Here is a 25865-nt window from a genome sequence, read left to right as displayed (position 1 = left end):
CCGTGCGTGCGCACTGAGACGATTTGCCGTTCGCGGTACGTGCATGTTGAGTTAGAGCACCGACCGTACGATCTTTGTACATAGGCAGTACAGTTTTGTCACTCGCTGATCCTATGAATGGCGGCTCGCGCTATGGGCCCCCGCGGCCGGACAGAGACAGCAGCAAAGGCGTATTACATGCCGCCAAATTTCGAATCACGGTAACTGATGACTATTCAAAAAAAGTTAGACTTGTTACTAAAGCTCAGTTTGCCCACGTGCAGATTTAAATTTGTGTTTTGTACTGTGAATGATTAACCATCAGGCAAAGAAACTGGTTGCTGATGAAAATGCCATGAGTGACACCCAGGGATCCTTGCAAAGCTGGAGAGGGGGAGGCAGCGGTTCGAGCTGGAGGGGACAGGGCAGTGGTGGAGGAGGCTCTAGCTGGCGAGGTGGAAGAGAAGGAGGAGGAGGTGCTGCTGGTGGCCCAGGATGGAGGGGACGAAACCACACTAGAGGGAACTACTTCACAACTTACCAGAGCAGGGGAGGAGGAGGAGGATATGGGGGTGGTGGTGGAAGAGGAGGATGGAGAGGAGGAGGAGGAGGAGGAGGAGGAGGAGGAGGCAATCAAGGCCGAGGCGGTGGAGGCTGGAGGGGTGGTAGAGGAGGTGGAGGATGGAACTCTTGGAACAGGAGGGGTAGAGGTATATCACTGTGATGGCTATGACTTGTCGACATTTTTTATTCCATGTCTATGGTTCTGTGTGTTTGTTTGTTTGTTGTTGTTTCTTGGGTGGCCAAATAAGTGTCCATGCAGCTAGGGATGAAAAATATTCTCAAACTTAAAGGTGCATGGTCCCGGTGTTTTAGTTAAATGCGTACGCGGGCGCACGGCGCAAGTTTCCTATAACGTTAGACCCATGCTCTTTGGCGCTTACGCTGTGGCCCAGCTTCCCCGAGTCCGAAGAAGTCCGATTCACTGTAGTCAGTGGTCCGATCACAGTTTGGCTCATGATTCGGCTGAGGGGGATGACAGCTTTAGCAAACTTCTGTTGTGATGTCAAATAACAAGCACATATGCATGCACCCTTGCATTACTACAGAATGCGCGATGCGCAGAGAAGACAGCGAAGGCAACGTTACTTAGCAACACCTACGCACTTTACTCTTGATGACAGCTCAACTTCGGTAATCTTCGTATCAATGCTAACGGTGATTGGCAGTTTTATCAGCAGCGCCCTCTACACTACCGGGACCATGCACCTTTAAAGTATACAATAGGCACGGTCAGACTGGCAAAAGATCGAGAAGTTTAAGATCGCGAAGTTTGGGCCATTTGTACGCGCGCAAAAAGTGCGCGCCGTCCGATGGCTAGTGATTATGACGAATTAAACAATTCACATCTGTACATGACAATGTTCTCATGCTTCGGAGACACCGCCCGCAAACAGATCGAGAAGTTTTGCGAGAAGTTTGCGGTCACACTGGCAAAACTTCGAGATCTTAAAGATCACGATCTTAAACTTCTCGATCTTTTGCCAGTCTGACTGCGCCTTATGTATTCTGATGGTAAACAATGATTGGAAACCTTGCATATCATTTTTATTGCATAAATAATCATTATGAATGAAAAACTGTATGGTGGATAGAACATGATAATGTTTAATGTTTGTTATACATATAGCATATATCTAAAAGATTAAATTAGGTCCTTTTTACCTTTAGGAGCAGTGATTCAAAAAAAATTCAAGACATCACATTTGATGCATATGTGTAGGTCAGTTGTATCACAGAACATCCTACCATATTGACATTTTGCAATAAATCCTAAAATACAAGGAGATATCACTGTTTTTTCTCAATAAACCATAACTGTAGACAGTTTAGTCCGGAAACAAACTATTGTTCACATTTTGTATTTTTAACAATACTTAACATCCATCATAACGATTAAGATTTTTACATTGGATGTTTCTATACCTTACTCACATTTAAGAACTATTTTGAAGCACAAATGCTGGGTTTTTGTTTCATCTGCAAATGGTAAATTATGCCTTTGACCAATGCAATGTGTGCTGTATTTGAACACTAGGTCATTCTACCACAGGGCTGTGAATATAGAATCATGGTTTTATATCTTCACAGGGTTTATAACATAAGTTCATCCAGTGCATTAGCAAGTGTTCATCTCATAGATGTAATGTCCATGTAAAAACTTTCAAAATTTGCTGGAATGCTTTCCAAAAGTTTTGACCACATTGTACCACTTTGTGCTTGATATATATATGATGCAGATTTAAACTTTTCCAACTGTTCTCATCATATGATGAACTTTACCACTCTGAAGTGCTTTGTAGGTGCGGTTGTCCCATGTCCCAGGCAGGTCCCAGGTCATTATCAATGTCAGTCATAATTGATAATGACTATAGCGACCTGGAACCTGGGACAACTGCAGCTACAAAGCAGTGTTGAAGTTTATCAGATGATGAGAACAGTTGGAAAAGTTTGAATCTGCATCATATTTTTCATAAATAATGCTCTACTTGAAATAAATGAATATCTACCACAAAAGGAAAACTTAAGATGAACTCTTTTGACAGTATCAGAAGGAATGAGACTGCAATTGCAAAAATGTGGAGATTATGTACCTGATAGTGCCATATGATGACAAATACAGAAGTTCCCTATATACAAGGTTGTGCCCACAAATACCCCTTCCTAGTAAATATGCTACCTTTCAACATTTCACTCTAACTTTGTGTTCAATGTTTGCAACCATGTAATGACAAATATTTAACATGTTCATTATGAAGTATATTTTCCCTGGAAGTGAATAATTTCTATGCTGATGGCATAGAGATTCTTCTTTCTTTCTTTCTTTCTTTCTATAATTGCAGAGCCTGCATCATGACCACTGACTAATTCTGTGTCAATCTATTGATAGATGAAGGAATGAGGAGTGAGTGATTTACAATCCCATGTCACATTTCCGTCTTTTACAGGAGGTGGCTATGGAAACAGTAATTCCAACAGTTCTGTACCAGTCTCCAGTACACGCCATGCTGAAATGGAGGCACTCGCCAGCAGTCTTGTCCCCTACAAAGGCTGGAGATTCTACTTTACAGACGAAGGTAAGGTATGCAGATGAAGACTCAATAATACACAGGCGATGCATTACAAAGACAAAGGGAGCATATATGCATCATGGTGAAAGCCTTAGATCAAGGTATAGCACGTATGTAGATGAAGGCATATTATATAGATGAAGACCTGGGCCCCATTTCATTAAAAAAGTTGATATGATAGCAACCGTGCTGGAATGGCAATTGTCATGGTAATGACAAGATTCCAGCTTCCTGATAGATGGAGAGATAGAACTCAAAATAATGACAGAATTGCATGCAGATGAATGTATGGTAAGATCTACACAGTATGAATGTACAGCACACAGATGGAAGTATGTCATAGATGCAGTAGTAGACAAATGAAGATGTGGTACATCTAATTCTAGCTACTTATAGTTAAGTATGGTGCTGTTTCACAATGATAGAATGTGTGAGCTGAAACAGCTAAAACAGCTAACAATATGTTTTTACATCTGCACAAATTGTATTGTCCAACTCACGTAATGAGTGTTTCTTTGCATAGGAGGCCTTTTCAATGATGCTGAAACCTGTCTCTTACCAGCAAGTCCCTGCACAATGTGCTTGTTTCACCTATTCCCCTATCTCAGGTCTACTGCATCACTGCCATAAGTTCAAAATTTTACCGATTTTCTCTCATTTCTTTTTGATAGCTTACAGCTCAGAATCCTCAACAGTGACTAAGATTGAGACTTTTGAGATGTTCTTCAGACCAAGACTTGCCAAGTATGACAAGGTACAGTCCCGCGTGTCCCGCCATGCCTGACATTACTGCATACTGGTACTGGTACAGTAAAGCAAAGCAGGTCTTCCTTTTTGCGAATTGGGACTTCCTTACATTTTCCGAGTGGTTGAATTCACAATCATGGAGTACAGTAAAGAATTTTGAAATGTGCACGTCACATTCACATTCATGTTGGGATCAGAGTTCATACTTTCACATGAATAGCACCCGACTTGCAAATTTAGTGAAAATGAAAACTCTGTGAAATGTATGGTGTATACTGGATCTTGTAGATAAAGTGTAAAATTTCTATTTAGTCACAACAAAAAGGAAAGGATCTTCATTCTTGTCATTTTGGGTATTTGGTATTCAGAACAAAGTATACAAACAGTAGTAATGGTTGAAAGGTGATGCATGGCAGTATGATTGAGCAAGGTTCATGTTTTTTACTGGGATGGTACAGCAAGATACCTGTAAAAAGAGTAAAATATATAGCACATGCACCCATGTTTAGTTTAACTTTTCCATATAAATACATGCATGTGTGTGTAGGTTTGTTTCTCTGCCTGTTGTGAGTGTATAGATGTGAAAAGTGTTCTCTCTGAGTGTCTCGGCTAACTCCAGTGAGTTTTGTTTTAGTGCTGAAAGAAAGAAAAAAAAACACCTTCCATTTAGCATTTAAAGGAGTAAATAAATTTTTTCAAACTAGGTAAAATGCATCAAACTATTCTAGTCAAATTGTAATATTGGCCTTCATGATATTTTATGTGTTTGTGTGTATGTGTGTGTGTTGGGGGGGGGATGGGGGAGGGGGCATTGGAAAATGCAGATTAGAAGGTCTTTACATATTCTCCTTCATGTGCTCATTCTCTTCGAACAGGCTGAAATTGACCAGCGGGGCAGCATCTTGGTGGATTTTAAGGAACTGTTGAGTGACCCCTCTGTGAGCGACACTCTGCCCTCCCTCAAGGCAGACCTCAAGGAAATGCCTCAACGCATCATAAATTGTCTTGGTGTGGCGTTTCATCAGGTATTTCCAATTAAAGAAAAAGAAAGAGAGAGAGAATGTTATCAATGACATATGTTCAAAAGGCTAAATTCGACAGTAAGTTGCCACTCTATCTTGCTTTGCTGCAGACGGCTGAGCTTCAAGATCCTTTTGGATCAGATGTTAGTAGTATTATAATTTTTTGGATTAAAAGGCACGGTCTTTATTTCTTATGGTGCATGAGAAAGAATGCATTAACTAAAAGCATGACCTGAAGCCAACTAGACACAGGTGGGCAGTCTTTAGTTTATACTGTTGCATGCTGTTCAATGCTGTCTGTGAAGTGAGACAACAGAGCCTCCTGTACACGCTTTGCTCCAATCCCTAGGTCTGGACCAAGGACTTGGAACGACAAGCAGCAGTCCTGCAGAGGCAGGAGAACTCGGAGAGTCAGTCCCATGACTCCGTTGGCATACCCCCCATGCTGGTCCAGGTTCCACTCATCCATGCCAGGTCAGTATCAAAACCTCACACGAGCAGGTCCATCGGTGAGGACATACTGATGCTTAATGATGTGCAAGTTTAGCCAGTGTGTTGGTCCATTTCTGTTCCCCACCAGAACAGGGGAAGAAGTGGCAAAGTTTGTGCAGTTTTAAGAATCATTTGTAGTAGAATGATAGATGCCTATAAAACAGCAGCAAAAACATCTTTACACAAGTATTATTGAATGTATGGGGATGTTGGGTGTTTGGAAAAGAGATTGGATATGGGATTTATCGGGGAATCCAGGATAGAGTATATATGCAAATGAGTGATAGTGCTTGCAAGTGAATGGGTAGTGCAGTTCAGTGCCCTGAGAATATTGACTTAAAGATACACCAATTAAAAAGTGTTGAAATGATGGAACTGGTTTCAACATCAATAATTGTCCACTTCATCCTACTGGTGCATGACCATCACATGGCACATTTTACATCTGTGTATCGTCAAATGAATACTGTTGATGTCACGAAAGAAAGAATTATATTTGAGTCAAATTCGCATTCAGAGCTAAAGTAGTGAGTTTGTTGTCTACTGGTACGTCAAAAATGCTCGATTCAAATTCATGTGTAAATCTTTTGGTTTGACATTTTTCTCTTTACGCACACCACATTTCAGCCATACTGTATACGCTATAATTTTCGCGTACATAAATTTTCGCGAATTGCCGCTGTCACACATTTTCGCGAGTGGTTAAATTCGCGATTGGGGGACCAGAGAAAATATGAAGTGGCAAAGAAAGTGTGAATTTTCAACTTACTAGCAAATAAGAATGATACTAGTGATACACTGCATGAAAAAAACTTACCAAACTCTGCGAACTAGTAAGTTAGAATTCAACATTTTTGAAGTGGTTAAGTCCATCGCGCTAGATTTCTGACGAGTGGTCCCCTTGCAATAATGGATTGGCTCTCTACAGTATTCGTAAGTAGATGTGGACGTGCGTAAACAAGCTCAGCCAGTATGGTCTGTTTGGTAAGCCGTGACGTGGTATACTAGTACTGAAATGTTCGTATCATCAAGGCAAGGGATTCATTTTGGAAGGTAATATTTTCGCGTGTTGTTAATTTCGCGAATAGCTCCCGACTCGCGAAATTCGCGAAAATAAAACCCCTGCGAAATATATAGCGTATACAGTATGTTATTGAAAGTAGTGATCATAATTGTTTCAATTGTGTAAATGCTTGCAATTTTTCAGAATTTTGAACTATGAACCCATCACAGCGTTCAAGAACCTGAAAGCAAATTGCTATGGTGAGTATAAACCATGACTTGCTCTTGCATTTATAAACACATGCCATGATTTGTACATTCTTGCTTTTTCTGTGCATTTAATTCTTAGCTTTTCATAATCGTATGTAATCTTTTCATGAAAATGTCAGTAATGGGGGATATCTATGAAGAGGAAGAATAGTATGATATCTATTCAGCAAAGACGTTCCTCTCATGGTTTTGTAATGGACAACTTTGCCATGATTTATACTTTGTGTGCATCATACGTGTGCTACATTAGTCTTCAGAACAAAACCTCTTAATGAAACTGTATCAATATGGGGTCTACCTTACCTAAATGTGTGTTTTCCTCACCATTTTTCGTATTTTGACCAAGTGGTGTTTGAAAAGGGAAGGTTACGCCAGATTTGATGCTTGTCTGTCCATAAGATTTTAACTCTTTGATGTCATATTTGGGAGACACATCTTTTAACACTTAGGCCCGAATTCACGAAGGTGGTACAAATGAAACCATGGTTTAAACCGTGGACAAAAACCATGTCGCACGGAATATTTCGTTATGAAATTGGTCATTTCGTCAACAAAATGACCATTTCATTAACGAAATTATCATTTCGTGGACGAAATGTTCATTTAGTTACAAAATGTTGTCATTTCGTTACAAAATAAACATTTCATCGACGAAATGACTGATTTCGTAACGAAATATTCCATGCGACACGTGGCGCTCCATGGTTTTTGTCAATGGTTTAAACCATGGTTTGATTTGTGCCATCTTCGTGAATTCGGGCCTTAGTCTTTACAGTTACAGGGACACTTTGCTTACATTCTATATCTACCGTGCTAGGATTTTAGACAATTACCAAAGGGAACCTGGTGGAAAGATTAAGACTTTCATAGGGAATGAGGTAGCAGAGTATTTTTCATATCAGCAGCAGTACATTAGTGCTATCCATTTAGCCGCCATTCCCATATTTGTTTCTTTTGATACTTTGCAACAGGAAAGTTTGTGTCAGTGAAGGGGACAGTCGTTAGAGTGAGCAACATCAAACCTCTCTGCACAAAGATGGCGTTCCTGTGTAATACATGTGGGGACATTCAGGTGACGTATCGTTTAAGAACAATTATATTGTCCTTTCTCTTGACCTCCAGTCCTTTTTATCAGCAAAAATCATTTCATCCATTCATGTTGTGTTGCATCATTTGACATTCTATCTCATACATGCATTGTGGATGTGCTATTATATATACATGTCTTTGATATTCATTCCCGATTCATTTTTATGATCTTAGAAAAGCCTTTAAATAGCAGATATATGTGTCACTATATGATTCAAGGACCCCCCCCCCCCCCCCCTCGGGAGGGGGATTCGTTGAATCATGTTTCACTAATTGCATTTTAGTTGTACGATAGTAGCCTGCTACTCTCCTGCATCTATTAAAAGACTGCTGATAAAAAAAAAGAAAAGAGCTAAGATGATCAGTCAGTTGGTCTTGTCTTGTTCTAAAATTTGTAGCTCCTGAGGTTTACCCCTTGAGGAGAAGTGAATAAAGGAGTTTTTTGTCCATTTTTTCTACAGATTGTCAATTTGCCTGAGGGGAAGTATGTCTTGCCAACAAAGGTTAGTCAAAGTCTATCGGTATCTTGTTTCACAGCTGTATCAAGTGTGTTTCTCATGATTATGCCACCAGTTAATGAGAAAAAAATATCTGAATGAAAGCAAGAGATTATTATGCAGAAGGGTGAAGATATGGGGTATGGGTTTTCTTCATTTTGTCTCCCTCAAAATTTGTAAGATTGCCATGCTGATCAACTTTTTTAACAAGCATGTTGGAAAAAAAGGAACCAGCAGGAATCAAACCTGTCATCTACTGCTTTCCAGGCAGCGACACTACCACCAGGCAATCCCTGGTTGCTGGTAATGACATGATGAACTTGGAACAAATACCCAAGCTTCAATATTCTGACATTGTTCTATGATCTATAAAAAGGCAAGCATTTGATCAAAATTATTGTTCATCTGACATCCGGTAAGTCAGATAGTGGCCATGTTGGAGCTCATTTTCCAGTAGTAGTTGCGATCTTACAACTTTCATTTGTACAGAGGGAGACAAGTTTGAAGAAAGCTCATACCCCAGAAACATATCTATTTATTTCTATTTTTTGGAATTCTTTGCCATCAATGTGGGTCTGACATACTGTGAGAGTGGACATTTTTGCAGTGTCAAAAATATTCACACATTTTGTGTTACATGGAACTAATGTGTACCCATACTCCAGTGTGTGTTGCCAAAGTCTTTAACTGCTGTGGCATTGGTGAGCTGCTTGAAGTGCCCCTCAATTGTCATGACTATCTGTGAAATCAAAATCATGAAATTTGTCTTTCCTGTTTGAGTGTCAAAAATTACTCGCACAAAAAATTCCACTTTCACAGTACTTGTTCTGTGTGACACTAATTTTCAAGATTGGAGAAAGAATGAGGAATGCTTCTGTTGTATGTTCATTGTATGTACTACTTTAACACTGACCTCAAATACATGTGAAAATTAGATACAGCTGTTTATACATTGACTAGGTGATTACGGAAAATTGACAGCAAGCTTGATGATGTACAGTCCTGATACAGAGCTGTTTACTACCTTAGATGTGTTCTGGGTAAAGCATCACTTGCACACACAACATGATTGATCTGCACCAATTTGAAAACGTTAATGTTACAAGAGCAAAAGGCACCATCTGAAAGCATGTTTTACTACAAAGATGTTCACATTATTAATTCAAGGCTAAGATTCACTCTTTGCATCGAATTAGTTTTATAGAATGATCGACATGTGTTGTACGAGCAATTTGTTGTAACGGGAGCCCCCTGTATTTCAGAAAGAATGTTCTTTTTTTTGTTTGCCGTAGTGTCTTGCTCCAGAGTGTAGGGGTCGGTCCTTCGTCCCTCAGCAGAGCTCTGCCCTGACAGAGACTGCCGACTGGCAGACCATTAAACTCCAGGAGATCGTTATGGATGAGCAGCGGGAGACCGGTCGGATCCCGCGAACCGTAGAGTGCGAACTCATGCACGACCTTGGTGAGTGAAACTGCCTTTTTGTTGCACTCCATTGCATTGCTCTCTATCTGTAAATAGAGGCATTAGAGTTAATGTTCCATTGCCATCTGGGAAGTTAGATAGTGGCCATGTTGGAGCTCATTCTCCAGTAGGAGTGGATTGGACTTAAAAATCAGAGTTGACTGTGTGATACTTGTGATACTTGTACAGGCAATTATGTGACACTTTTTTTTTTTCACTAAGATGACTGTTTTAGGAATATCCAAAAGTAGCATGATTTCTGTTTGCAATAATTTTCCTAAGATTCTGTTTGCAATAATTTTCCTAAGATTAAAGTTTGTCTTGAAAAACAGGAAACCTCACACCAGTTTGTCTTTTACAATGTAGATCACAAATTTTGTTTTTGTGAATCTGCTAGATTGATGTAGGTATCAACTGTTCGTAGATTACATGGCCTATTAACATTTATCATCATGAAGACTTTATAAAGATATGTTATATCATGCAGATGATACACATTACATTGAACTCCCACTACATGTATACTGTCAGAAGGATTATGGATTTCTCTTTTAATTTCAGTTGATTCCTGTGTGCCAGGGGATACTGTAACAGTCAGTGGCATTGTCAAAGTGGCAAATGTGGAGGAAGGTAATTTGATACAGAAAATCATCATTGGACGTGATAGCACGTATATTAAAGGTCCTTTCTTTTTTAGCCGATTCCAAAGATTTCCAAATCCTTTTCATTTTTCCTGTTATCATAAATGGAGTAACAATCAAAACAAAGACTTTCAGCACATTTATAGAGCACCTGCAGACCTTTGAAGACCCGATAGGGTGGGGATTCATGAATGGCCTGATTCATTCGCTTCCCACCAGGGTACATTCAAAATTCACAAATAGCATTGGTCAGGGAATAACGGTATGTGCATCAAAGGGTGCGCAAATTGGCAACGGCCGACTCCAGTCGAGGTTTTTCAGCTGTGTGTGTACTTGTACATAGAGATCACTGATAAAGCTGTGTACAATTTGTTATGGGGATTCTGGTAAATATCCAAGCCAGGCCAGCCTGCCCACTTCATGGTTACTCCACGCTATTGAGTCTGTAAACTCCAGGAGATTTAATTAAATCTAGATGAGCATCAGGATATTTAGGCAATAGACTTGAACTTTAGCTTGAGGTTACATGGCTGACATCAAGATATATCTTTTCATTTGCTGACATATTTTTTTTTTTCCCCTTTGCTTTAATGACCCAGTTTAACATTACTTGATCAGGTGATAATTATCATTCATTGAAATTAGAGAAAACATTATGAAGTATCGCCCACAGTAATAACATTGTTATGTATATCATACAATTCCTGACTTGTCAATCCCAATCTCTTCAGGTAAAAGTCGCAACAAGGACAAGTGCATGTTCCTCCTGTACATCCGAGCCAACTCCGTGTCCAACCTGAAGCAGGGCAAGAAGACTAGTGAGGAGGGTGGCAGTGCCGGGACGTCAGGAGCAGCTGTGGACTTCACCATCAAGGAACTCTATGCCATACAGGAGATTCAGAGCCAGGAGAATCTTTTCAGGCTCATAGTTGGGTATAAGTTCCTTATTTCAAACTTTGATAAGACCGTGCTACGGAAACAATAAATGTTGAAGCACTAGCAGCGGTGGGAGCGGCGGCCATGGTGGTGGTGGTGGTAGTAGTAGTAGTAGTAGTAGTAGTAGTAGTAGTAGTAGTAGTAGTAGTAGTAGTAGCAGTAGTAGTAGTAGTAGTAGTAGTAGCAGTAGTAGTAGTAGTAGTAGTAGTAGCAGTAGTAGTAGTAGTAGTAGCAGTAGTAGTAGTAGGAGTAGTAGTAGTAGTAGTAGTAGTAGCAGTAGTAGTAGTAGTAGTAGTAGTAGTAGGAGTAGTAGTATGATGCAGAAACAATAAATGTTGAAGCACTAGCAGCAGCAGCAGTAGTAGTAGTAGTAGTCATGTTGGTGGTGGTAGTAGTAGTAGTAAAGGCAAAGATTATATATATGTTGAAACACCAGCTGATTTGTCTTGTTCATGAGATCAAATGGCTTTTCTTAACCCTAATCAGGCTGGGGGGGGGCGGAATCCGCCCCCCCCTCGACGTTTCGCGCAATATCTTCGCAACGCGATAAGCTCCCGCTGCGATGTTTCATGACTTTTTTCTTTCAAGTATCGCGCAACTTTTGAGACCCAAATTGTTGCGCCCGCGCGTACCATTTTGACGCGACGCCTGTTCGAAAAAAATTTGTCAACCCCAAAATTGCTCCAAAACGTGATTTTGTGTACAAATCCAATGCAAATTGTGTTTTTTCAATTAATTCACATAAAAATTCATATCTTCATTTAGAATGGCCGAAATTAATTTATTTTAGCATAATAATGCTTCGAAAAATGTCTGTGACAAATTTTGGCCAAAAAACAAACAAAAACAAAAGGTCAAAAAACAAAGAAATACATAAGAACTTCAAAAAACAATAAAATACATAAGAAATTGAATTCGATACACATTTTTTTTTATCCTATGTCTCAGAAGAATGATACAAGAAACATTTTAAAAAATAAATTAGCTTAATTGGAGCATTAATAAGTGATTTAGAGCCCAAAACTGATTTTATGCATAAATTACAATAATTAATTAATATAAAATATAAGAAAAATTTTTCGGAGAAAGCAACCATACATTTTGATAGAATACGTCGCGGGCGTAGCCTGTGCCGATTTTCGGCGCGATCGCGCGTTCCATAGGCGAGATCTGAAGGGGGGGCGGAATCCACCCCCCCCCCAGATATAGCATAGCCAAAAAAGCCCAGCCTGATTAGGGTTAAAAGTACTTTGAATGCTTGATTTTGTTTTTGTGTTTTTGTTTCTATAACCGTCACTCAGTGTGAGCAGCCTACAAGCCCACAACATAAAAATGCTTGTATGCAGTTGAAAGCTTTTTACAAAGTGCATTTAGGATTGTATTCTTGAAACCAGCTCTTCAATTCCCTTACATTTTTATCGTCTTTGTTTTCTCAGGTCTCTCTGTCCAACTATTTATGGGCATGAGCTGGTCAAGGCGGGCCTCATTCTTGGACTCTTTGGTGGGACACACAAGTATGCCAATGACAAGGTATTGTGGTGCCAATTCAAGTTTTATCGTAAACATATCAAATGTGTACATTCAAGAACAGGTGAAGATATACTGTAAAACGAGGAATGTTCGTGTGCATTTTAATTTCGCGAATTTCGCGAGAGCTGAGATTCGTGAAATTAAAATGCACGCTAAATTTCTTGTCCACACTATATGCATTGAATGTTAGAGGAAACTTGGGAAAATTTCATGATGCGAATAAGGCTGTCAGCTCCCATTTGCGAAAATTTCATGCAGCGAAAATATTGTGTTTTACAGTACATGTATATATCTTTTCACAATAAGTTTGTCATGTAAATGTTTGGTCACTAGTGTATATCAAAGACAAGAGGTGTAACACAAAGAAAGGGTTGTATATCAAAGAAAATGTTTGATAATGATCTTCGACTGCAGATAATGCTGTCTAGATCTCTGCCGACCAATTCATGTAGTGCTGCTGAGTTTAATTTGCAGTACTATTGTTACAATGACAATAATCATTCCAGGCTCGAGGATTGAAAGAAATTATTAGCTTTGAGATGAAATATCTTCAGAGCCAGTTAAATTTGATTTTGTGAAATATTTATTTATCTTGATCATCAGAATAATTGCTGACGTGTTTCTCATTGTGTAACAATAACTCAAATAATCAATATTGCAGAATCGTATTCCAGTGCGCGGAGATCCCCACATTTTGGTTGTAGGTGATCCAGGACTGGGAAAGAGTCAGGTAATAATTCATCTTTGCTCATCCTTTGTCAATAAATGGCTCTTTTTAATGTTTTCCTGCTGTGAATGATTGTACACAGTACACAGCATATGTTTTTGTGGTGCATGTATTTTTTGTGAATTTTGAAATTTGACTGATATCCTCAAACTCAATAAGCCAAAACATTGCCATGATACAAGAGCAGTATATCTCTCCAAGATGGGAAATTATTGACTTATATCTTACTTTGTCACTTTAAAAAAAAATCCAGAGTGTAACTACCTGTGAATTTCCACCACTCTCATTTTGCAAATTATATGGTGTGTACGGATATTTATGATATGCGATGTTGTGTGGACCTTTAACCCGTTGAGGATGAGTCCCGAGTATACTCGGGCAGGTGTCTATGGGAAATGCATGTTGTAGCAAAATCAAACCGTCCTCAACGGGTTGAGTACCAAGTATACCAAGTTGCAATTACAGTAAATTTTCCACAACTTTTGATCAGGAATTCTTTGCAAAGGAAAATGTAGATAATGAGGTGAGAATGACTGGATTGACTGGATTCCTAAAAACATTAAAAAAAAAAGAATCACTACATTAGTAAGGTAGTAGTCTACTCGATTGTAAAATTATCTCAAGAACAAGTGATGATTGTATTGCTCCTTGGGTTGTTGTGATAGCTAGCAGTAGTGTGAGTACAGCATATGTTCATCATTTTTGCAATATCTTGATCCGTGTAGATGCTGCAGGCAGCATCCAACGTTGCCCCCAGGGGTGTCTATGTCTGTGGCAACACAACCACGACGTCGGGCCTGACAGTGACCCTGACCAAGGACGGGTCTTCGGGTGACTACTCCCTGGAGGCGGGAGCCTTAGTCTTGGGGGATCAGGGTGAGTGACCTACATGATGTGATTGAGCAGTTAAGACTCTTGACTCTGGACCAGAGGTCCTCAGTTCAAATCCCACATGATGCCAATATATTGTGAAAGACATTTTATCCATCATATGTTCCTTGACCTGTAAAATGGGTACCTAGCATGGCTAGGCAAATTAGAATGGCAGGGCCCTCTGGAAAAGCAGTGTTGAAACCAATCAGAGGCTACCATGGGTGAATGCGACATTGTCATTATTCCACATTTATATCTTACCCTGTAGCATGAAATGAATGTATTAGGTCAGGTCTGTGAGAGGGGCATTGTGCAGTATCACTTGTTTTGAACATCATAGCTTCAGAAATGTAAGCAGTATAAAACATTCCAGGCTGATCTGTTCTGAGATTCAAAATGAAACACAAAGCTGGATTTCATGTCATGGGTAAGACACAGCTGCCAAGTTACCTTGATTCTGCAAGAAGCTCCCTGAATAATGAAAGATCTCTTTTTGTCCTGACTAAAGAATATAAAATCCTCCCTGATTTGGGAATTACTGTTGCCTATTGAGATGTATGTAACAGGCAGGTATCAACCTGAGTGCTCTTTAGAATCTCCTTGATTTTGATCAGTTGATGTTGGTAGCCCTGGTATGGAACAAGTGGTGTACAACTATGTTCAGTAGTTTTTTGGAGAAAAATGAGAGTAGATCACATTTTCCACTGACACAGATTCAATGGTAAAATAAACACAAGATGAAACACTATCCACCCAACAAAATTTTAGCAATGTCATTCAATATCAATCTTCATTTGGTTGGACTAATCCTCCTGTTTTGAGGTGTGTGCAAGACTGGCCTTTCCAATCATTTGCTCTATTAAGTCTGATCTGTCATTCACTCTGTGGTAACTTGTCCATATATGGTACTTGCAGATTGATGCAGGATAGATGAATATGGCAATGTGAACTTGGCGGTCCATGACTCCTGGCCCTAATAAACTAACTTAAACAAGTTTGTCAGAGCGAATTAGTATTAAAACCATATATTCAAATCACAGTATGGCAGAGAATACATATACATGTATAATTATTGGCATATGAATAACACTTGCAAGAAGTGATTCTGAAAGTGCTTTCACCATCTTCTCACACCCTCATAGGATGTTGCTGCATAGATGAGTTTGACAAGATGGGATCACAGCACCAAGCCCTGCTGGAGGCCATGGTGAGTTATTTTCACTGCAGTCAGAGAAGATGAATTTGGCAACAGCCTCGTGTATAAGGAGGCCCAGGAGGTCTTAAGTTAGCGGATATTACACTTGGTTTGTCATCACTTCTGTCATGGAATGTCAAGATGCTGACAGTGATCCTTATGATTGATACAGTGCACTCCCGTTATAATGAACACGGTTATAATGAAACTCTAGTTACAACAAAGTAAATATTCAGGCTGTAACATTATCTGTTCTATGTATTTTTACTGTTTACGTGTTCGATTATAATGAAATTTCAATATAGCGAAAGAAAACTGCCGGTCCTGAGGACTTCCTTATAACTGGAATCCACTGTAGTATTTTTGGTGTCTCAGTGTCGCAGAACTATTGGAAAATTGTAATCATTATGCAACATAGAGGCACTATCTGCATGCTAAAAATATCGTAAATATAGTCGTATTAGTGTGGAAAATCGATTAGATTGTTTAATGATCTCAATTGCACAGGTCCTCATATGAACATGTACAATTCTGTAAATGTGATGCGAGCAAGAATTAAGCTGTAATATTGCCTCTGCTGTTTTGGTAAGGTTGTTTGAATTTCGAAACATCCGACTGGGGATTAGTGTTTATAAATGTTTGGTTTGGTGCATACTACAACACAGGAGCAGCAGAGTATCAGTATAGCCAAGGCTGGTGTGGTGTGTAGTCTTCCTGCCAGGACCTCAATCCTGGCTGCTGCCAACCCTGTGGGTGGCCATTACAACAAGGCCAAGACTGTCTCAGAGAACCTCAGGTACGTTCTAGAATGAGCTTGGAAATTATTGAACAGGAAACAAAATGTCATTTGGGATGAAAAGAGACTATCATAAAGAGAAAAGTTCTTCATTCAACCTCTGATGCATTTACTGTATATGCCAAATATTTTGCAAGGTATTTTTTTTTTTGCGAATTTCGCGAGTCAGGTGCTATTCACTGCATGCAAAAACATTAACTCTGAATGTGTGACATGCACACATACATTTCTCCGTTCAGTACTGTACTTCACAGTCGCGAATTTACCCACTCACTAAATTGTCGGGAAGTCCCGATTCACAGAAAATTAGACTCGCTAAATGTATATGGCGTATACAGTGTTTTTGCCTAAACTTTGGCAATTTCTGTATCTACTCCCAAACCCCTCCCCTAAAAATCAAAGCAGGGAAAAAAGGATATGACATAAAGAGAAATGCCACTGTAAATCAAGTAAAAAGTCACAGTAAATCAAGTGAAATATTTTCTGCATCACATTTCTCTTGGCAGGATGAGTGGCCCTCTCCTGTCCAGATTTGATTTGGTCTTCATCCTGCTTGACCAACCGGATGAAGAGATGGACTCGATGCTCTCTGAGCATGTGATGGCCCTTCATGCTGGGAAACACAGGTGAAACATCTTTCAGGGTACCGTTTCATGAAAGTTGTCAGCGCTGGCAAGTTGTCAGTCTCTAACAATAACCATAGCAACAGTCAGTGGGCAGAGCATCTCAGCCAATCAAAACCAAGGATTTTGCTGAAATTGTCAGAGACTGACAACTTGTCAGTGCTGACTAAATTGATGAAACATCCCCCTGGTGTGCAGTCAGTGTGCCATTCCTCTCTTTGATCAAGTTTAGTTTATGGCGTCGAGTCAAATGAACCGTATGATATCCTTCAGAGCAAAAGTAGATGTGAAATAAGTTTTCGCAAAACAGTGACATCAGTGATTGACATCCACATATGCAAATTAGGTAAGACAATGATGTCATGGTTTCACAATCTTCCACTGATTCTCATGTTTTTGTTGTTGTTGTTGTTGTTGTTGTGTGTTGTTATTTTGTGAGAAAGAGAAAATGGTACCATGGTATCCTTTGCATTATCACATTCTTGTAGGGGTAGAGTGTACTGTAACTGCATTTTATAGACCACAAACATCAGTTTATGATACATTAGTTCACCTATCAATGGGAGACTTTCGACGTTCCTCACCCCTGCCCTTGACAGATGAAATATGTAGCTATATGTCGAATGTATCGAATGGTGTAAATCTTTGTTACTTTCCCTGTAGGTTGTACTCACTTTTTAGGTGAAATCTTCCTGTGAAATTTCATAATTGTAATGGCAGTCCTATTTACAAGGACTCACACAAAACTAAGTGCGTAACTTGAATTGTTATATTCAACAGATATTGTCAAAGTCACACTTGAAATTATATTCGATTTTCCTGTGTCATAATAGGGCCATGGGTGGGGTGCGTGTGACGAGATATCCCTCGGGATCTGTCACTACAGCTGACGATGATGAGGCCCACCGCCTCTGGCAGTCAGATAAACCCCTCTCCGAGAGACTCAAGGTTGGGCGGGGCGAAGACTTTGACCCCATCCCACCCCAGCTACTCAGGAAGTACATCGCCTATGCGAGGAAGTATGTGCACCCCAAGCTGATCCCAGAGGCTGCTAGTGTTCTTCAGGTAGGTGGGCTTGTCACAACAACTGCTGTGTGACATTTTCTTGAGCAATACAATGTTAGGTGAATGACTGTCTTGTTTTCGTTATATCTTTACCTTGATATTGGCTGTGTATACCCAATACAATACAACTTGCCAGAAAGTATTGTGCTGTTAACATATCACTTTAATATTTGGATGGCTGCTTGTCTTGGCATAGCCAAATAACTGTGATTACTCACTGGCATAAGATGATCTTTATTACTATGTCAAATGCTATTGTTATGTAAAATATTTCATAGTCCCAGTTTTGATTCCCCCTCCTTTCTCTCCCACCCCCCCTTTCTCTCCCCCCCCCCCCCACACACGCACACATGCAAACACACCTCTGTAGAATTTCTACCTTGAGCTCCGTCGTCAGCACCAAGGCATGGACAGCACACCAATCACCACCAGGCAGCTAGAGTCCATGATCCGGCTGACGGAGGCCAGGGCCAGGCTGGAACTCAGGGAGCAGGCCTCCCAGGCTGATGCCGAGGATGTGGTGGAACTCATGAAGTACAGGTGAGGGTGTGCTGCAGTATGTGATTTTGTGATCGTCTTATCAATGTGAAGGGCAGAACGTAGATAATCACGTCCATCATCCATTTCAATATACGCAGAAGCATTTTATGCCAAGTTACATATGCATTCAAAATACCTTCTATTGATATGCAGACGTACATATGACAATCAAAGGTGTAAGTTTTATGAAGTCAATCACTGGCTCAGTGAGTATCGTGCATCGATAGCCAAAAAAAAAAGGAACAAAAACAAATGAATCAGAACATTTCCCTCATTGCCATTGAACTACCATGTTCACAAGAACATAAAAATGTAAAATGGCTACGACTGGCTGGAATGCTCTCCAGGGAGTGGAAAGTGATCATTGTTTATAATGCTGGTTGGAAATGATGTATCCAGTCACTGCGGTAATGATAGTTCGTAAAGCGCATTAAGATACTTAACAAGTGTGAAATGCACAAAAATTAGCAATTATTATTATTATTATTTGACAGTGATAGTGTAGGAGACAGGCATAGCTCCTTTGAAGGAGTACATTTGTACGAGCATCCTACTACCACACACATTACTTCATGGTAATAGTTCAAAGACATACAGTTTACTTTAGTCTTACCCCAACAGACATTTTTCTGATCATCCATCAGTGAAAGGAAAGACAACTTGTTCTACAAAGTTTTCAATATTACCACTATGATGTGGACATTTGGACGTTTTTTTTTTTACTGCAAATGAAAGGCACAAAGCTTCACTTGCTGTTGAACAATTTGACCCTTGCAGTATGATTGACACCTACTCAGACCAGTTCGGTTTTCTGGACTTCCAGCGGTCGCAGCATGGCTCGGGAATGAGCAGCAAGTCTCAGGTATTTAATAATGAATGTTTTGTTTGTTTCTCGTATGTTTATTTATTCTTCATATAGTGGTAATTAACAGTGGCATTAACCCTCCTTCTGTACTATGCTATATGAAGAAACTGAAAGTTGCATTAATGGTTGGACGTGATCAATGGCGTAGCCAGGATTTAATCTTAGAGGGGCGGTAGTATGCGATAGAGTGAAGTGACAAAGCCTGAGCAAACGGAGTGAGCGTAGGAGTGGGGGGAGGGTGTGGGAAGGGGATGTTTTCCCTCCCACAGTGAGAGCTTTTTGCATTTTTATGTTGTTTGTGGTGCAATTTGGTGCATGTTTTGTTTACTTGAAACAGTCCTGGACCCCGTTTCATAAAAGATGTTAGAATGTCAATTTTTGCTGGAATGACAACTTCCTATAGCAACAGCCAATCAGGAAGCTGCATTCATGTCGTTACCATGACAATTGACATTCCAGCAAGAGTTGTTATCATATCAACTTTTTATGAAACGGGGCCCTGGTTTAAATATGATAGCAGTATTTTGATAATGAAAATACAGTGCTTATATAGCGCATATCACTACCGTAGTGTCTCTATGCGCTTTACATACAGTAGTCTACATGACATATAACAAAAGCCTGAACAAGCTTTTTAGTGGTTTTTGTATCCAAAAACTGACGAAATGTTGATGTGGATATTTTTAACAAAACAAGAATATCATTTAAATAGATTTCTAGTGTTGATTCATATAATATCATGAACACCATATCGTCGCTGGGGCGACATGACCTCGTATCTACAAAATGTCAAATGTTCAGGAGAGCCAAAAAACATGGCGGCCAAAGCACTGTGGCGAATGGGAAAGCCTTTCCTTTGACATGCTGTGGTGGCTTCATTTTTGAAGTAAGACAGTTGGGATTTGGACAGGACATCACTTAACCCATTATTTGACCATTAATCCAAAAAAGTCATTTTCACCAAAATTGCAGATACAAGGTCTTGTCACCCCAGCGACGATATGCTAAGCAACCAAGCAGAAATAGCATTAAGAAGAGCGTTTAAACAGTGAGAAGAGGGAAATGCCCTCTACTCTCACTTAGAATAATAAATTGTGTGTTGATTGTCAGTTGTGTCAATTGTGTATCATATATTGAGGGAGGGGGGGGGGGGGGGGACACGTTTTGTCCATTCAAACTCCATGTATATACAGGCATGAGGCAAAATACAGCTCTCTCAAGCCTACTTTCTGGTCCCATGTTCATCTTAATGCTTTGTGTGCATAGGGTACAAGGTAGAGAATACCCCAAGCCACACACGCAATACTTTAAAGGACAAGTCCACCTTTACATACATGTGAATTGAGTGAATGCAGCAATGTTATTGGAACACATCAGTGAAAGTTTGGGTAAAATCGGACAATCCGTTCGAAAGTTATGAATTTTTAAAGTATCTGCACAGTCACTGCTGAATGAGAAGACTACTAGAGTGTATGATGTCACATGCGTACAACGATATAAGGAATATATAAAGATAATTTCACAAAATTTTCCTTTTTGAAAAAAGTGCACATTTCCTCGACTCATCATTGACGTATGTTAAGGGTAATATTATTCCCCTTGCCTTATGAAAGAGGGAAGTCAAGTGTTCTTTTATTATGCAAGAAAAGTGAAAATATCTTGAATTGTCCTTATATTTTCTTTATATCGTTGTACCCATGTGACATCACAAGCTGTAGTAGTCTTCTCATCCAGCAGTGACTAAGCAGAAACTTCAAAAATTAATAACTTTTAAACGAATTGTGCGTCTGAAGGAGGACCAGTGCTATAAGCAGTTCTTTGCCCATGAAGGCTCTTGCGTCAGATGCAGTTCTAGTGCTGTAGTTACTGGGAGTGTTGCCAAAATTCGCAGCTGTTAATTGATATTTGGAAGAGTTGTTCATGGGTAGTACTACAGTGCTTCGAGTGCAGTGTTAACTTGCTTTCTCTGGGCGAGGCATCCATCACTTTGTTTCTGACGTTGATGCCAAATGTCCGTCTCAGATTTAACTATGAACGTGTCTGCGAAAACTTTCTTTATTCGATAACATCATCTAGAGAAGGTAGCTCCGTCCTGTGTCTGAAGGAGGACCAGTGCCTCAAGCCGTTTCTTGCCCATGGAGGCTCTTGGGCAGATGCAGTTCTTTCAAATTGAGAGAAAGTATATTCTTATGCTGTGGTCACCGAGAGTGTTGTCAAAATTTGCAGGAGTAAATTGATATTTGGAAGAGCTGTTCGTGGGCAATACTCCACCCCAGTGCTTTGAGTGCGGTGTTAACTTGCTTCCTCTCAGCAATGCATACATCACTTTGTTTCCAATGTTGACGCCATATGTCCATCTCTCCCTCAAACATGGTAGTGTTGACAAGTTCTTGATATACTTCTGCTGCGGAGAAGACCTCCTCGTTCTTGTCTAAGTAAGCCGGTACAATTCGGATTAGATGCATTATTCTCCTCTGTGTTACATTGAATCTATCTCTCAAGTGGGTTGATATGCTGTCTATGAGAGGCAGAAACACATGCATATACATTGTACTCAACTTTATTTTCCCTTTTGTTCGCCTTCTAAATCTTAAGGGGTTGACTGCCCCTATTGCTCCTTCCTGGCTACGCCACTGGATATGATGCCACTCTCTAAAATGTTATGATATTATACACATTAATGTAAAGTCATCTCTGATTAACAGTGAAGCTCGACACTATTTTAGTGCTCATTATGATCCTTTCTATTTACTTAGTTCTGTGCATTGGCATATAAAACAAAAATGCATCTGTGTAGTTTTTATTCAATAAAGACATGCATGAAAGTGCAGCCTTAATACTGTTGTAGCATGTTGAAATTATTAAGAAATCTTGCTAATCATCTAACTGACATTTGTTTGAAGAAGGGAAGATAACTTAATGTTGAGAGAACTTGAGAGCGTTGAGAATGTTTAGAGCGCAAATAAGACAAACTGAAGTCAAAGAAGTCTGGTAGTGCTCTGATTTATTTTTGGGGCAACTCGCCTTCAGCAAACACCTGAATGGACATAATTTGCATAAACAACATTTACATATTCAAATTATCTACTACAACCAATAGACGTAATCAAAATGGAGGACTCTAATAAAGTGGAGGAGTCTAATTCAATAATTCAACCAATAAGTAAAGAAAGGCCTGACATGATACAAGTAGGAGGGGGTGATTACATTAAAATGAGAGCTATCTGGGCTCAACTAGAGAATCAGGTGTGAAATTGAATGAATGAACACACCTGAATAGAGAAAGAATGAAGGTGACAAAACTGAACAAGAGGAAAGGTATCTGAAGCAATGGTGATGGAGGTGACAACTGAATATCAATTACTTAACTGAATTAGTGCCAGACTGCAAGGCAGTGCTGAAAAGCAAACTAATGCAAATTAATACAAGGTCTATAGAGACAATAAAAGTAGAGTAGGCAGACAAAATACACAGCAAAGTAAATGACGACCAAATAACAGTAATACACTATAATTGATGAAATCATATCAACTGTAACATAAAATATCTTAACTGTTATTTGAACAAACTTTGCCGTTACGAATGATACACTCCCATAGTATGTGGTTCTAACATTTTTGTATTGGCGTTTGTTCCAACTGTTCATTGTGAAATTTCCCAAATGTCATTGCATATCTGTTTCTCTTTAGGATGGAATGTTTTATAGTGAGTATTGAAAATGGAGTAAAATTCAATTGTTTGATTAAATTGTTACCATGACTCTTTGTCTGACTTTCATTGTAGGCAAAGAAATTTGTGGCGATATTGAATCGAGTGGCAGAAAGAACCTACAACAATATCTTCACTGTCCAGCAGATGAGAGAATTAGCCAAGGTAATGCCCTGTATTATGATGGAAGGATGGTAGTCTTTTTATTTGTATGACAAGATGAGTTGATATACCGATAACATAATACATATTCCAAAATTCTCTTCCTGAGGTAGAAATTTAAGGAATTGTGTTCTTAACATTTCATATCTTTAGCAGTTGAAATACTTTCTTCTTTTTTTTTTTCATAAAAGTAAGGAACATAAGTTGCAGAATGCAGTATTACCATGATTCCTTGGCTTCATTAGTATGCCTTTGAATTTGATGAGCCTTCCAAAACTTCATCACAGTATGCAACAGCCCCAGATTCAAGCCAACAAGGAGTTACAGATAAGTATAATTAAGTGATAGTGATAAGTGATAAGTAATTATGATATGATATCAATCATAAGTCAATGCCTAAATAATCTCATTCTGAACAACTTCTTAAGACTGATTGATCACATTTAGCTCTATCATGTTACTGTAACATTGTTGATTACTTGTTAACCCAACTGCAGCACAGGTTGACATAGTTCTAATTAGATTTTTGCTGTTACATTGCATTTGCAGGGAGCTCACATACAAGTGTCAGACTTTGAGGGGTTTGTGTCATCCCTGAACAATCAGAACTACCTCCTCAAGAAGGGCCCCAGAGTCTACCAGCTCCAGACAACATCTTTCTGAAGACGCGAGGTGATGCAACACATGTGCGTGGTGCTTCTTTAACAGGACACCCGGAATCCACCTTGTTTACTTCATCACAAACAGTACTATGTCAATTGTTAGGTTCATTGCAGCAGGAAATTTAGCCCTGCTGAAGAGTGATGAAACTAAGATTTGACAGAATTCCCCCCTCTAGAATGGGGATCATCAAAAGAAGAAACGAGGGGAAGAGACTTTTGTATTGGATATGAAATATCAGCTATATTTGGATTTACTCCCAAGTAGTTAAAATCTATTTTTTTTTGTAACATAAACACATAAAGCATGCAGATTCAAAAGTTGGAAAAAATAGCCACAGAGATAACTCTTTGGTTTAGAATGACTGAATAATTTGCAAAGACATCAGATATGCAAGTTGCACATGGTTATACTGTGTACTCTTATACCATGTTTGTAAGTGATGAATTTTTCTGTCAGACATTCCTTGTAGCGTTCTTGATGATCGACTGCCAGTGTGCATCAAATCTTTTTCCATCTTCTACTCACAACTATGTCCCACACTTTGTAAGTGTTGTTTGCCATGTTGACCAAAGAGACTGTAAGGTTTCTTTAACTTCTGACTGCAGGAAAACAGCTCATGGTGTGAAAAACTGTATAAGTGGCATATTTCGCTAGTCGAACAATATTCATGAAATTAGCTACTCCCGAAAATATTGCCATCCATTACACAAATGCACTGTATGTCATGTCTGAGGCAAGAAATCACTAATATTTCCGCTGAAAAGGGACAGGTCTTATTTTCATTCTGTCACTGTAGTTCTCAATCATAATTCAACCACTTGCAAAATTGTCCATGTTTGCAAAATATCATACTCGCAAAATATATGTGGTATGCAGTGCCCAACCAGTCACAATATCTGAAAGGTGCTTTCCTGGTAAAATTGTTCTCAGTTTTCACAAAGGTTGATCCTATTGATGTAGAGGGTATGTGATAGTGATCACGTTTGCTTTCAGTAGCAGTGGCAAGATCCAAATTGTACAGAAATCTATAATTGTAGGACTATTTTCTTGCCTCTGCAGCATAGCCATATTTGATTTATGCAAAATGAGGCTCTTTTGTTTGTTATTCAACTGCCATTTTCGATTCTATGGCATCATTTATCACAGCTCTTATGTCAAATCCTTACGTATACACACATGTATGTCTCACTACTTGGTGTTTTTTTTTAGTTACTTCTGTTAGCTTTGATATTCACCCTGGAAAAGACTCACGACTTCACCATTAGCAATGATAATATACAGGTACACACATAAGCCTGACATAAACCCGAAGGATGTAAATCATCCTTCAGGTTTATGTGTGTGTGTGTGTGTTTGTCACACACACACACACACACTACAATTGCTTCTGACCACACGAGCATTGCTCAGATGAACAGTGTACTAGGTCTTTCGATAGCTCAATCGATAGAGCACCGGGCTGGCATCCAGAGGTCTCAGGTTCGAATCCTGATGGAATACCATTTTCTTCACTGAATTTGTCACTGTCAGAATCAGTGCCTTAGTCCCATACAATACGGGTTGGCTTTGCTGCATTACTACTTGTGCATGGGGAATCAAAATACCTCAGTATTGGCGCTGCGCTTACGAGTGTCTCAACGCCTTCCCATGCTGCACATTACTGCTCTGTGCCCCAATGCCATGGGACGTCTTTGTGGATTAGCTGTCTTGAGTGACTCGCTCTTTCTGAGAGCGCTGGGAGAAATTTCACTCAAGTATATGTACTTAACCATGCCCAAGAATCTCTGGTCGGCTTCAACTGAATCTGGCTTGAGCATTTTCTTGATCCATTCTTCTATGTCACGGTCTATT

At 39.5% G+C, this 25865-nt stretch overlaps 1 protein-coding gene across 1 annotated transcript; it reads left to right on the top strand.

Annotated features, from left to right (window-relative positions):
* The first annotated feature begins 113 nt into the window (after nucleotides 1-113).
* LOC139716404 (DNA helicase MCM8-like) lies at nucleotides 114-24014 on the top strand. Its single transcript, XM_071627954.1, has 23 exons — nucleotides 114-200; nucleotides 305-689; nucleotides 2988-3116; nucleotides 3782-3864; nucleotides 4733-4882; nucleotides 5229-5353; nucleotides 6579-6634; nucleotides 7615-7715; nucleotides 8194-8235; nucleotides 9522-9690; nucleotides 10252-10320; nucleotides 11063-11264; nucleotides 12704-12797; nucleotides 13459-13527; nucleotides 14250-14400; nucleotides 15540-15604; nucleotides 16258-16388; nucleotides 16895-17014; nucleotides 17845-18076; nucleotides 18447-18616; nucleotides 19394-19478; nucleotides 23265-23354; nucleotides 23901-24014. The coding sequence occupies exons 1-23, from the start codon at nucleotides 114-116 to the stop codon at nucleotides 24012-24014; spliced, it is 2919 nt and encodes a 972-aa protein (XP_071484055.1).
* The last annotated feature ends 1851 nt before the right edge of the window (nucleotides 24015-25865 follow it).

The sequence above is a fragment of the Diadema antillarum genome, unplaced genomic scaffold (assembly GCF_040938485.1).
Source record: "Diadema antillarum isolate AM-2024a unplaced genomic scaffold, OU_Dant_1.0 scf00000007, whole genome shotgun sequence".
NCBI classification, from domain to species: Eukaryota; Metazoa; Echinodermata; class Echinoidea; order Diadematoida; family Diadematidae; genus Diadema; species Diadema antillarum.
The sequence above is the reverse complement of the archived record's forward strand: the minus strand, read 5'-3'. Positions and strand labels throughout refer to the sequence as shown.

Coding starts and splice junctions, on each gene's coding strand:
- LOC139716404 (XM_071627954.1), top strand. CDS start 114: ATGAATGGCGGCTCGCGCTATGGGCCCCCGCGGCCGGACAGAGACAGC. Junction 690..2,987: donor TTGGAACAGGAGGGGTAGAG/GTATATCACTGT, acceptor CGTCTTTTACAG/GAGGTGGCTATGGAAACAGT. Junction 18,617..19,393: donor GTGGAACTCATGAAGTACAG/GTGAGGGTGTGC, acceptor TGACCCTTGCAG/TATGATTGACACCTACTCAG.